Source organism: Myxocyprinus asiaticus, chromosome 35 (genome assembly GCF_019703515.2).
Source record: "Myxocyprinus asiaticus isolate MX2 ecotype Aquarium Trade chromosome 35, UBuf_Myxa_2, whole genome shotgun sequence".
NCBI classification, from domain to species: domain Eukaryota; kingdom Metazoa; phylum Chordata; class Actinopteri; order Cypriniformes; family Catostomidae; genus Myxocyprinus; species Myxocyprinus asiaticus.
The window spans coordinates 38,498,490-38,509,708 of NC_059378.1; the positions used below are offsets into that span (position 1 = coordinate 38,498,490).

General features: G+C 36.0%; 3 protein-coding genes across 3 annotated transcripts in view; all 3 read right to left on the minus strand.

Annotated features, from left to right (window-relative positions):
• Positions 1–2,002, minus strand: part of LOC127426406 (uncharacterized) — a 5,487-nt gene extending 3,485 nt beyond the window's left edge. Inside the window, exon 1 of the mRNA XM_051673188.1 lies at positions 877–2,002. Within this exon, the coding sequence (XP_051529148.1) occupies positions 877–1,753 (877 nt within the window). The 5' untranslated portion in view covers positions 1,754–2,002. The remainder of the gene's footprint in view (positions 1–876) is intronic.
• Positions 1–3,622, minus strand: part of LOC127426358 (mucin-3A-like) — a 27,029-nt gene extending 23,407 nt beyond the window's left edge. The window contains exon 1 of the mRNA XM_051673120.1: positions 3,460–3,622. The gene's annotated coding sequence lies outside the window, so the exon portion shown is untranslated. The remainder of the gene's footprint in view (positions 1–3,459) is intronic.
• LOC127426407 (uncharacterized) lies at positions 2,049–8,910 on the minus strand. Its single transcript, XM_051673189.1, has 4 exons — positions 4,166–8,910; positions 2,764–2,930; positions 2,503–2,664; positions 2,049–2,340 (listed from the first exon to the last, which is right to left on the minus strand). The coding sequence occupies exons 1-4, from the start codon at positions 5,408–5,410 to the stop codon at positions 2,049–2,051; spliced, it is 1,866 nt and encodes a 621-aa protein (XP_051529149.1). The 5' UTR covers positions 5,411–8,910.
• Between the last annotated feature and the right edge of the window lie 2,309 nt (positions 8,911–11,219).

Below are 11,219 nucleotides of genomic sequence, written 5' to 3' on the forward strand. Positions count from 1 at the left end.
CTGACTTGTTGTTTCTTTTACAATAGTTGAAGATATTTGTGTTGTAGATGGATTGAATTCTGTGTGTACTCTGTCCTTCTGTGAAAGATGATGGTAAAGAAATAGAGGTAACAGATGTTGAAAGTGTAGATTGCATTTTTGTGGTTGAAGTTTGCAGGCTTGTTGTTTCTTCTGCTGTAGCTGAAGATATTTCTGTTGTGGATGTATTAATTTCTTTAGTACTTAAACCTTCTGTGGGAGATGATGAGGAAGTTTGAGAGTTAGTTGCTGTTGATGGTGCAGATTGTATTTCTGTGGTTGAAATTGAAAGAATGTTTGGAGTGTGCTGGCTAGTTGTTTCTTCTACACTAGTTAAAAATATTTCTGTTGTGGATGCAGTGAATTCTGGCGTACTCTGTAATTCTGTTATTGATGATGATGAAGATGGAGAGTTACTTGCTGTTGATGGTGTAGATTGTATTTCTGTGGTTGAAATGGAAGGAATGGTTGGAGTCTGCTGACTTGTTGTTTCTTTTACAATAGTTGAAGATATTTGTGTTGTAGATGGAGTGAATTCTGTTGTTCTCTGTCCTTCTGTGAAAGACGATGATGAAGATGGAGACGTACCAGATGTTGAAAGTGTAGATTGCACTTTTGTGGTTGAAGTTTGCAGGCTTGTTGTTTCTTTTATACTAGTTGAAGTAATTTGTGTTGTAGATGGATTGAATTCTGTTGTACTCTGGCTTTCTGTGAAAGATGATGGCGAAGATATAGAGGTTACAGATGTTGAAAGTGTAGATTGCATTTTTGTGGTTGAAGTTTGCAGGCTTGTTGTTTCTTCTGCTGTAGCTGAAGATAATTCTGTTGTGGATGTAGTAATTTCTTTCGTACTTAAACCTTCTGTGGGAGACGATGAGGAAGTTGGAGAGTTAGTTGCTGTTGATGGTGCAGATTGTATTTCTGTGGTTGAAATGGAAAAAATGGTTGGAGTGTGCTGGCTTGTTGTTTCTTCTACACTAGTTAAAAATATTTCTGTTGTGGATGCAGTGAATTCTGGCGTGCTCTGCAATTCTGTTATTGATGATGATGAAGATGGAGAGTTACTTGCTGTTGTTTGTGTAGATTGTATTTCTGTGGTTGAAATGGAATTAATGGTTGGAGTCTGCTGACTTGTTTCTTTTACAATAGTTGAAGATATTTGTGTTGTAGATGGAGTGAATTCTATTGTACTTTGTCCTTCTGTGAAAGACGATGATAAAGATGGAGACATACCAGATGTTGAAAGTGTAGATTGCTCTTTTGTGGTTGAAGTTTGCAGGCTTGTTGTTTCTTTTATACTAGTTGAAGATATTTGTGTCGTAGATGGAGTGAATTCTGTTGTACTCTGTCCTTCTGTGAAAGACGATGGTGAAGATGGAGATGTACCAGATGTTGAAAGTGTAGATTGCACTTTTGTGGTTGAAGTTTGCAGGCTTGTTGTTTCTTCTGCTGTGGCTGAAGATATTTCTGTTGTGGATGTAATAAATTTTTTCGTACTTAGTCCTTCTGTGGGAGACGATGAGGATGATGGAGAGTTACTTGCTGATGATGGTTTAGATTGTATTTCTGTTGTTGAAATGGAAAGAATGGTTGGAGTCTGCTGACTTGTTGTTTCTTTTACACTAGTTGAAGATATTGGTGTTGTAGATGGATTGAATTCTGTTGTACTCTGTCTATCTGTGAAAGATGATGGTGAAGATATAGAGGTTACAGATGTTGAAAGTGTAGATTGCATTTTTGTGGTTGAAGTTTGCAGGCTTGTTGTTTCTTCTGCTGTAGCTGAAGATATTTCTATTGTGGATGTAGTAATTTCTTTAGTACTTAAACCTTCTGTGGGAGACGATGAAGAAGTTGGAGATTTAGTTGCTGTTGATGGTGCAGATTGTATTTCTGTGGTTGAAATTGAAAGAATGGTTGGAGTGTGCTGGCTTGTTGTTTCTTCTACACTAGTTAAAAATATTTCTGTTGTGGACGCAGTGAATTCTGGCGTACTCTGCAATTCTGTTATTGATGAAGATGAAGATGGAGAGTTACTTGCTGTTGATGGTGTAGATTGTATTTCTGTGGTTGAAATGGAAGGAATGGTTGGAGTCTGCTGACTTGTTTCTTTTACAATAGTTGAAGATATTTGTTTTGTAGATGGAGTGAATTCTGTTGTACTCTGTCCTTCTGTGAAAGACGATGATGAAGATGGAGATGTACCAGATGTTGAAAGTGTAGATTGCACTTTTGTGGTTGAAGTTTGCAGGCTTGTTGTTTCTTCTGCTGTGGCTGAAGATATTTCTGTTGTGGATGTAATAAATTTTTTCGTACTTAGTCCTTCTGTGGGAGACGTTGAGGATGATGGAGAGTTACTTGCTGTTGATGGTGTAGATTGTATTTCTGTGGTTGAAATGGAAAGAATGGTTGGATTCTGCTGACTTGTTGTTTCTTTTACACTAGTTGAAGATATTTGTGTTGTAGATGGATTGAATTCTGTTGTACTCTGGCTTTCTGTGAAAGATGATGGTGAAGAAATAGAGGTTACAGATGTTGAAAGTGTAGATTGCATTTTTGTGGTTGAAGTTTGCAGGCTTGTTGTTTCTTCTGCTGTAGCTGAAGATATTTCTGTTGTGGATATAGTAATTTCTTTCGTACTTAAACCTTCTGTGGGAGACGATGAGGAAGTTGGAGAGTTAGTTGCTGTTGATGGTGCAGATTGTATTTCTGTGGTTGAAATGGAAGGAATGGTTGGAGTCTGCTGACTTGTTTCTTTTACAATAGTTGAAGATATTTGTGTTGTAGATGGAGTGAATTCTGTTGTACTCTGTCCTTCTGTGAAAGACGATGATGAAGATGGAGATGTACCAGATGTTGAAAGTGTAGATTGCACTTTTGTGGTTGATGTTTGCAGGCTTGTTGTTTCTTTTATACTAGTTGAAGATATTTGTGTTGTAGATGGAGTGAATTCTGTTGTACTCTGTCCTTCTGTGAAAGACGATGGTGAAGATGGAGATGTACCAGATGTTGAAAGTGTAGATTGCACTTTTGTGGTTGAGGTTTGCAGGCTTGTTGTTTCTTCTGCTGTGGCTGAAGATATTTCTGTTGTGGATGTAATAAATTTTTTCGTACTTAGTCCTTCTGTGGGAGACGATGAGGATGATGGAGAGTTACTTGCTGTTGATGGTGTAGATTGTATTTCTGTTGTTGAAATGGAAAGAATGGTTGGATTCTGCTGACTTGTTGTTTCTTTTACACTAGTTGAAGATATTTGTGTTGTAGATGGATTGAATTCTGTTGTACTCTGGCTTTCTGTGAAAGATGATGGTGAAGAAATAGAGGTTACAGATGTTGAAAGTGTAGATTGCATTTTTGTGGTTGAAGTTTGCAGGCTTGTTGTTTCTTCTGCTGTAGCTGAAGATATTTCTGTTGTGGATGTAGTAATTTCTTTTGTAATTAAACCTTCTGTGGGAGACGATGAGGAAGTTGGAGAGTTAGTTGCTGTTGATGGTGCAGATTGTATTTCTGTGGTTGAAATGGAAAAAATGGTTGGAGTGTGCTGGCTTGTTGTTTCTTCTACACTAGTTAAAAATATTTCTGTTGTGGATGCAGTGAATTCTGGCGTACTCTTCAATTCTGTTATTGATGATGATGAAGATGGAGAGTTACTTGCTGTTGATGGTGTAGATTGTATTTCTGTGGTTGAAATTGAATTAATGGTTGGAGTCTGCTGACTTGTTGTTTCTTTTACAATAGTTGAAGATATTTGTGTTGTAGATGGATTGAATTCTTGTGTACTCTGTCCTTCTGTGAAAGATGATGGTAAAGAAATAGAGGTAACAGATGTTGAAAGTGTAGATTGCATTTTTGTGGTTGAAGTTTGCAGGCTTGTTGTTTCTTCTGCTGTAGCTGAAGATATTTCTGTTGTGGATGTATTAATTTCTTTAGTACTTAAACCTTCTGTGGGAGATGATGAGGAAGTTTGAGAGTTAGTTGCTGTTGATGGTGCAGATTGTATTTCTGTGGTTGAAATTGAAAGAATGTTTGGAGTGTGCTGGCTAGTTGTTTCTTCTACACTAGTTAAAAATATTTCTGTTGTGGATGCAGTGAATTCTGGCGTACTCTGTAATTCTGTTATTGATGATGATGAAGATGGAGAGTTACTTGCTGTTGATGGTGTAGATTGTATTTCTGTGGTTGAAATGGAAGGAATGGTTGGAGTCTGCTGACTTGTTGTTTCTTTTACAATAGTTGAAGATATTTGTGTTGTAGATGGAGTGAATTCTGTTGTTCTCTGTCCTTCTGTGAAAGACGATGATGAAGATGGAGACGTACCAGATGTTGAAAGTGTAGATTGCACTTTTGTGGTTGAAGTTTGCAGGCTTGTTGTTTCTTTTATACTAGTTGAAGATATTTGTGTTGTAGATGGATTGAATTCTGTTGTACTCTGTCTTTCTGTGAAAGATGATGGTGAAGATATAGAGGTTACAGATGTTGAAAGTGTAGATTGCATTTTTGTGGTTGAAGTTTGCAGGCTTGTTGTTTCTTCTGCTGTAGCTGATGATATTTCTGTTGTGGATGTAGTAATTTCTTTCGTACTTAAACCTTCTGTGGGAGACGATGAAGTAGTTGGAGAGTTAGTTGCTGTTGATGGTGCAGATTGTATTTCTGTGGTTGAAATTGAAAGAATGGTTGGAGTGTGCTGGTTTGTTGTTTCTTCTACACTAGTTAAAAATATTTCTGTTGTGGACGCAGTGAATTCTGGTGTACTCTGCAATTCTGTTATTGATGATGATGACGATGGAGAGTTACTTGCTGTTGATGGTGTAGATTGTATGTCTGTTGTTGAAATGGAAGGAATGTTTGGAGTCTGCTGACTTGTTTCTTTTATACTAGTTGAAGATATTTGTGTTGTAGATGGATTGAATTCTGTTGTACTCTGTCCTTCTGTGAAAGATGATGGTGAAGAAGGAGATGTAACAGATGTTGAAAGTGTAGATTGCTTTTTTGTGGTTGAAGTTTGCAGGCTTGTTGTTTCTTCTGCTGTAGCTGAAGATATTTCTTTTGTGGATGTATTAATTTCTTTCGTACTGAATCCTTCTGTGGGAGATGATGATGAAGATGGAGAGTTACTTGCTGTTGATGGTGTAGATTGTATTTCTGTGGTTGAAATTGAAAGAATGGTTGGAGTCTGCTGACTTTTTGTTTCTTTTACAATAGTTGAAGATATTTGTGTTGTAGATGGAGTGAATTCTGTTGTGCTCTGTCCTTCTGTGAAAGACGATGGTGAAGATGGAGACGTACCAGATGTTGAAAGTGTAGATTGCATTTTTGTGGTTGAAGTTTGCAGGCTTGTTGTTTCTTCTGCTGTGGCTGAAGATATTTCTGTTGTGGATGTAGTAATTTCTTTCATACTTAAACGTTCTGTGGGAGACAATGAGGAAGATAGAGAGTTTACTGGAGAATTACTTGCTGTTGATGGTGCAGATTGTATTTCTGCGGTTGAAATGGAAAGAATGGTTGGGGTCTGCAGGATAGTTTTTTTCTCTACACTAGTTGAATATATTTCTGTTGTGGATGCAATGATTTTTGGTGAACTCTGTCCTTCCTTTGTTGACAATGTTGAAGGTGAAGAGGTATCTGTTTTTAATGCTGAAGAGGTTATTACACTTTATGCACTAGTATTCATTGTTTCTTTTTATCATCATAGAATGTAATTATATAGGTATACTTATCATGTCAATTAGCCTATATATTTTTAATTAGGCTATCTAATATATGACATATATTTATAGAGTTAAAATAAATGAATAAAATAGCTAAATCGTTGACTAAATAAATAATAAGTTATAAATCAATAAATTACCTACACGGATTTGTGTACATGACACACATTTATTTTGGTACAGGGTGGCAGCAAGATTCTTTTACAAATCAAATCCAGAGGGAATGGAGATTTTATATTTAAGGTCATTTAGGGGTAAAAATTTAATTGTCTATTTTTGCTTGTCAAAACGTTTTTTCACCTTCCTCCTCTTGTACAACCTTCTCATCTTCCTCTCAGACTCTCAAGAGCACTCTTGCCTGCACCACAATGTGCAACATTGGCTGTTATCTCTTTGGAGAGCAAAGAGCAGACATTTGCTTGATTGGTGAATGTTCCTGAAGCACAGCTTCCAGCTCTCTACTTTGCATTCCGCTGACAACACGGTGAACCTCGTTAGATACAATACGTGCTTTTTGGATGACAGGATCATTTATTGGGACTCAGTGGCTTACCTAGTCCATTAACATGTGTCTTCACTGACCACGGATGCAAGACTACCTCGACCCACATAATTTGTGAAAACATAGATTGTTAATTCTGCACAAAATTATCACAAAACTACATTTAATTATGTAGTTAATTTGATTGAGTATTTAAGAAAATAAATGTCAACATTTCCCAGCGGGGTAAATTATAGGTATTTATAAAGTTATGCAAAAATGTAATGAAGTTACAATGACGAGTGACACAACACTGTCACATTTCAGATTTTTCAACCTGAAAAATGGACAGCGACTCTCTTAAGTACCACTTAAAGAGCATCCTCACATGTTCATGCAGCTTGAGGAAATGCACATAAAAAATAACAAATGTTATTTTCTGTTTATATATGCAGCCACACATAAGCTAAACCTCCTTGGTCCTAAATGCATCTGTGACTCTAGTGTTCAAGTCTAGTACATGTCTGTGCTGTCTATATTAAGAACGTATAGTAAAAACATTGAATATCCAGTTGAAGTCAGAAGTTTACGTACACTTAGGTTGAAGTCATTAAAACAAATTTTTTAACCACAGATTTCATATTAGCAAACTATAGTTTTGGCAAGTCATTTAGGACATCTTCTTTGTGCATGACATGAGTATTTTTTCCAACAGTTGTATACAGACAGATTGTTTCACTTTTAATTGTCTATATCACAATTCCAGTGGGTCAGAAGTTTATATACACTAAGTTAACTGTGCCTTTAAGCAGAAAATGATGTCAAGCCTTTAGACAATTAACCAATTAGCTTCTGATAGGAGGTGTACTGAATTGGAGGTGTACCTGCGGATGTATTTTAAGGCCTGCCTTCAAACTCAGTGCCTCTTTGCTTGACATCATGGGAAAATCAATCGAAATTAGCCAAGACCTCAGAAAAAAAAAATTGTGGACCTCCACAAGTCTGGTTCATCCTTGAGAGCAATTTCCAAATGCCTGAAGGTACTATGTTGATCTGTACAAACAATAGTATGCAAGTATAAACACCATGGGACCACGCGGCCATCATACCACTCAGGAAGGAGACGCATTCTGTCTCCTAGAGATGAACGTAGTTTGGTGAAAAAAGTGCATATCAAACCAAGAACAACAACAAAGGACCTTGTGAAGATGCTGGAGGAAACAGGTTGACAAGTATCTATATCCACAGTAAAACAAATCCTATATCGACATAACCTGAAAGTCTGCTCAGCAAGGAAGAAGCCACTGCTCCAAAACCACCATAAAAAAGCCAGACTATAGTTTGCAAGTGCACATGGGGACAAAGATCTTACTTTCTGGAGAAATGGCCTCTGGTCTGATGAAACAAAAAATTAACTGTTTGGCCATATTGTCCATTGTTATGTTTGGAGGAAAAAAGGTGAGGCTTGCAAGCCGAAGAACAGCATCCCAACCGTGAAGCATGGGGGTGACAGCATCATGTTGTGGGGGTGCTTTGCTGCAGGATGGACTGGTGCACTTCACAAAATAGATGGCATCATGAGGAAGGAAAACTATGTGGATATATTGAAGCAACATCTCAAGACATCAGCCAGGAAGTTAAAGCTCGGTCAAAAATGGGTCTTCGAAATGGACAATGACCTCAAGCATACCTCCAAAGTTGTGGCAAAATAGCTTAAGGACAACAAAGTCAAGGTATTGGAGTGGCCATTACAAAACCCTGACCTCAGTACGATAGAAAATTTGTGGGCAGAACTGAAAAAGTGTGCGAGCAAGGAGGCCTACAAATGTGACTCAGTTACACCAGTTCTGTCTGGAGGAATGGGCCAAAATTCCAGCAACTTATTGTGAGAAGCTTGTGGAAGGCTACCCAAAACATTTGACCCAAGTTAAATAATTTAAAGGCAATGCTACTAACTACTAACAAAGTGCATGTAAACTTCTGACCCACTGGGAAAGTGATGAAAGATATAAAAGCTCAAATATATCATTCTCTCTACTATTATTCTGACATTTCACATTTTTTAAATAAAGTAGTGATCCTAACTGACCTAAGACAAGGAATGTTTTCTATGATTAAATGTCAGGAATTGTGAAAAACTGAGTTTAAACGTATTTGGCTAAGGTGTGTGTAAACTTCTGACTTCAACTGTACATATATACACACACCGATCAGCCACAACATTAAAACCAGCTGCCTAATATTGTGTATGTCCCCCTCATGCCTCCAAAACAGCGTCAACCTGCATCTCAGAATAGCATTCTGAGATGATAATCTTCTCACCACAATTGTACAGAGCGGTTATCTGAGTTACCGTAGACTTTGTCAATTCAAACCAGTCTGGCCATTCTCTGTTGACCTCTCTCATCAACAAGGCACTTTTGTCCACAGAACTGGATGTTTTTTTGTTTTTGGTACCATTCGGAGTAACCTCTAGAGACTGTTGTTTGTGAAAATCCCAGGAGATCAGCAGTTACAGAAATACTCAAACCAGCACCAACAATCATGCCACGGTCCAAATCACTGAGAACACATTTTTTTTCCCATTCTGTTGGTTGATGTGAACATTAACTGAAGCTCCTGGCCCATATCTGCATGATTCTATGCACAGCACTGCTGCCACACGATTGGCTGATTAGAGAATCGCATGGATGATTGTTGGTGCCAGTCGGGCTGGTTTGAGTATTTCTGTAACTGCTGATCTCCTGGGATTTTCACACACACACACACACACACACACACACACACACACACACACACATATATATATTCAATGTTTTTACTGAACGTTCTTAATTTAGACAGCACAGACATGCACTAGACTTGAGCATTAGAGTCACAGATGCATTTAAGACCAAGGAGGTATATACATACACTACCGGTCAGAAGTTTTGAAACACATATTCTTTATTATAATTTTCTTTCTTCACATTTTAGAATAATAGTAAAATCATCAAAACTATGGAATAACATAAATGAAACTATGGGAATTATGTTGTGACTAAACAAAATCCAAAATAAATCATAACTGTGTTATATTTCAGCATCTTCAAAGTAGTCACCCTTTGCCTAGAATTTGCAGACATGTACTCTTGACATTTTCTCAACCAACTTCTTGAGGTATCACCCTGGGATGCTTTTTAAACAGTATTGAAGGTGTTCCCATCTATGTTGGGCACTTATTGGCTGCTTTTCTTTATTATTTGGTCCAAGTCATCAATTTAAAAAACTTTTATTTTTTATTAAATTTTAGTTTAGTTTAATAATGAAATAAATTAATATGGTGGCACAATTATATTTTTGTCTACAAAACTAATTTCAAACATTTAAGCATACATCAGATAAAAAGATTTTTAAGATCATGAGAAACATTTCAGTCAAGTGTTTCAAAACTTTTGACCGGTATATATTAGTGACTGGTAATTATTTATTTTTTTACAGATTATTAAATAAATTCTGTATGATTTGTTTTTCACAAACCAATCACATTCATTGCTCTTACCCAAATGCAAACAGATTATATTTTAATTTAATTAGATTTTTTAATTATTCAATTAATCTTTTGTTTTTGTGTTTTTTCAAAACAATTAAGCAGATTTACAAATAAGAAACTTTTGAAACTTACCTTCTCCAAAGCTCATGACTGTTAAATATACCAGCAGGATTGTGGCATTAATTTTCCAGAAATGCATTTTGTGTGTGTGTGTGTGTGTGTGTGTGTGTGTGTGTGTGTGTGTGTGTGTTGGAAAATACAAAAATACAAATATATATATAATTTTCAGTCTTTCAAAAATTAAAATTGACAGCCAAATAGACCTGTCATCCGCGTTTCTCCTCTGTTAAATTTCAACTGCCACCTGAGTAGGAAGGCATACACATTTTCCTGTGACAGAGAATGTCATCAGGGATGGACACATTTGTGTTAAAGAAAATTAAGTCCACGCCTTGAGTAAATAAAATTTATTGGCAGTGCGTGTTGTTTGGAAATGACTGAACAGTTATCTGACCTACAGTCTTCACCTGCATACACCCTTTTTTAAGAAATGACATAATGCAATAAACAATATTATAAAATACAATTTGTTTATAAAAAAATAAACAAACATTATGTTGCATTTTTGTATGTCTAAAATATTGTATTTGCCAGGATGTATAGAGAAAATTGGAATTGCTATAACAAATAGATCAGGAAAAATTATGTATTAATTCAATAAAACAGTGGTCAAAATTAACAGTTCAACTTAGTAGCTTTTGCAGTTCATAAATAGCTATTATATATATATATATATATATATAACTATTCATCTGACATTGTGTCAGTTTTTTTTTTATTTAACATAATACCTGAAAGTTAATTTTTCGATGCCACATTCGCTTCCCAAAACAGAAAAGTGAAGTGAAAGCCATGTGTTATTGATTTGATGCAAGTCAAATTTCGGCAAGTCTTGTTATAGTAGGCAATGGAACAAGACTGCATCACAGCATCATGTTACTTCCTTGAGAAACCATCAGTATAACAGTTAAACTGGATCCAAACAAAAACTAGTTCAAACCTGTCGAAATAAAATGACAGTTTTAAAAGTGGTCTTTTCAGCTTTATTTATTATTTGGTTAAAGAATGGTATTGTTTAAATGACTTACTCATCCACTTAATGTTATGAAGTTTAAATCTTATTAGTTTAAATCTTATAAGTGCAAAATGTTGTTTTAAGGTTACTGTTCAATGTAAATCTAGCAGGATGTGTTATTTCACAAACAAATATTATTGTAGTCAAATTAGGAAAATGATCAGAATACATAGAAAGTTAAATTGTATTTTGAACTTGTAGTAAAAACATAATCTCACCACAAGCAAAAACAAAAACTGATGATGATAACTGCTGGTTGTGTGACATTAATTCCGAAATTAAGCATCATTTTTAACTCAATAGCAGTCAGAAAACATATGTTTTCAACAAAATATTTTTAATACATTT

Bases quoted from the DNA above. Each gene is read 5' to 3' on its own strand.
- LOC127426407 (XM_051673189.1), bottom strand. From the start codon at position 5,410: ATGAAAGAAATTACTACATCCACAACAGAAATATCTTCAGCCACAGCA. The intron at 2,665-2,763 runs GTCAGCAGACTC...CGTCTCCCACAG, and splicing joins AACTATTGTAAAAGAAACAA to AAGGTTTAAGTACGAAAGAA. The intron at 2,341-2,502 runs GTACAACAGAAT...CGTCTCCCACAG, and splicing joins ATCTTTCACAGAAAGCCAGA to AAGGACTAAGTACGAAAAAA.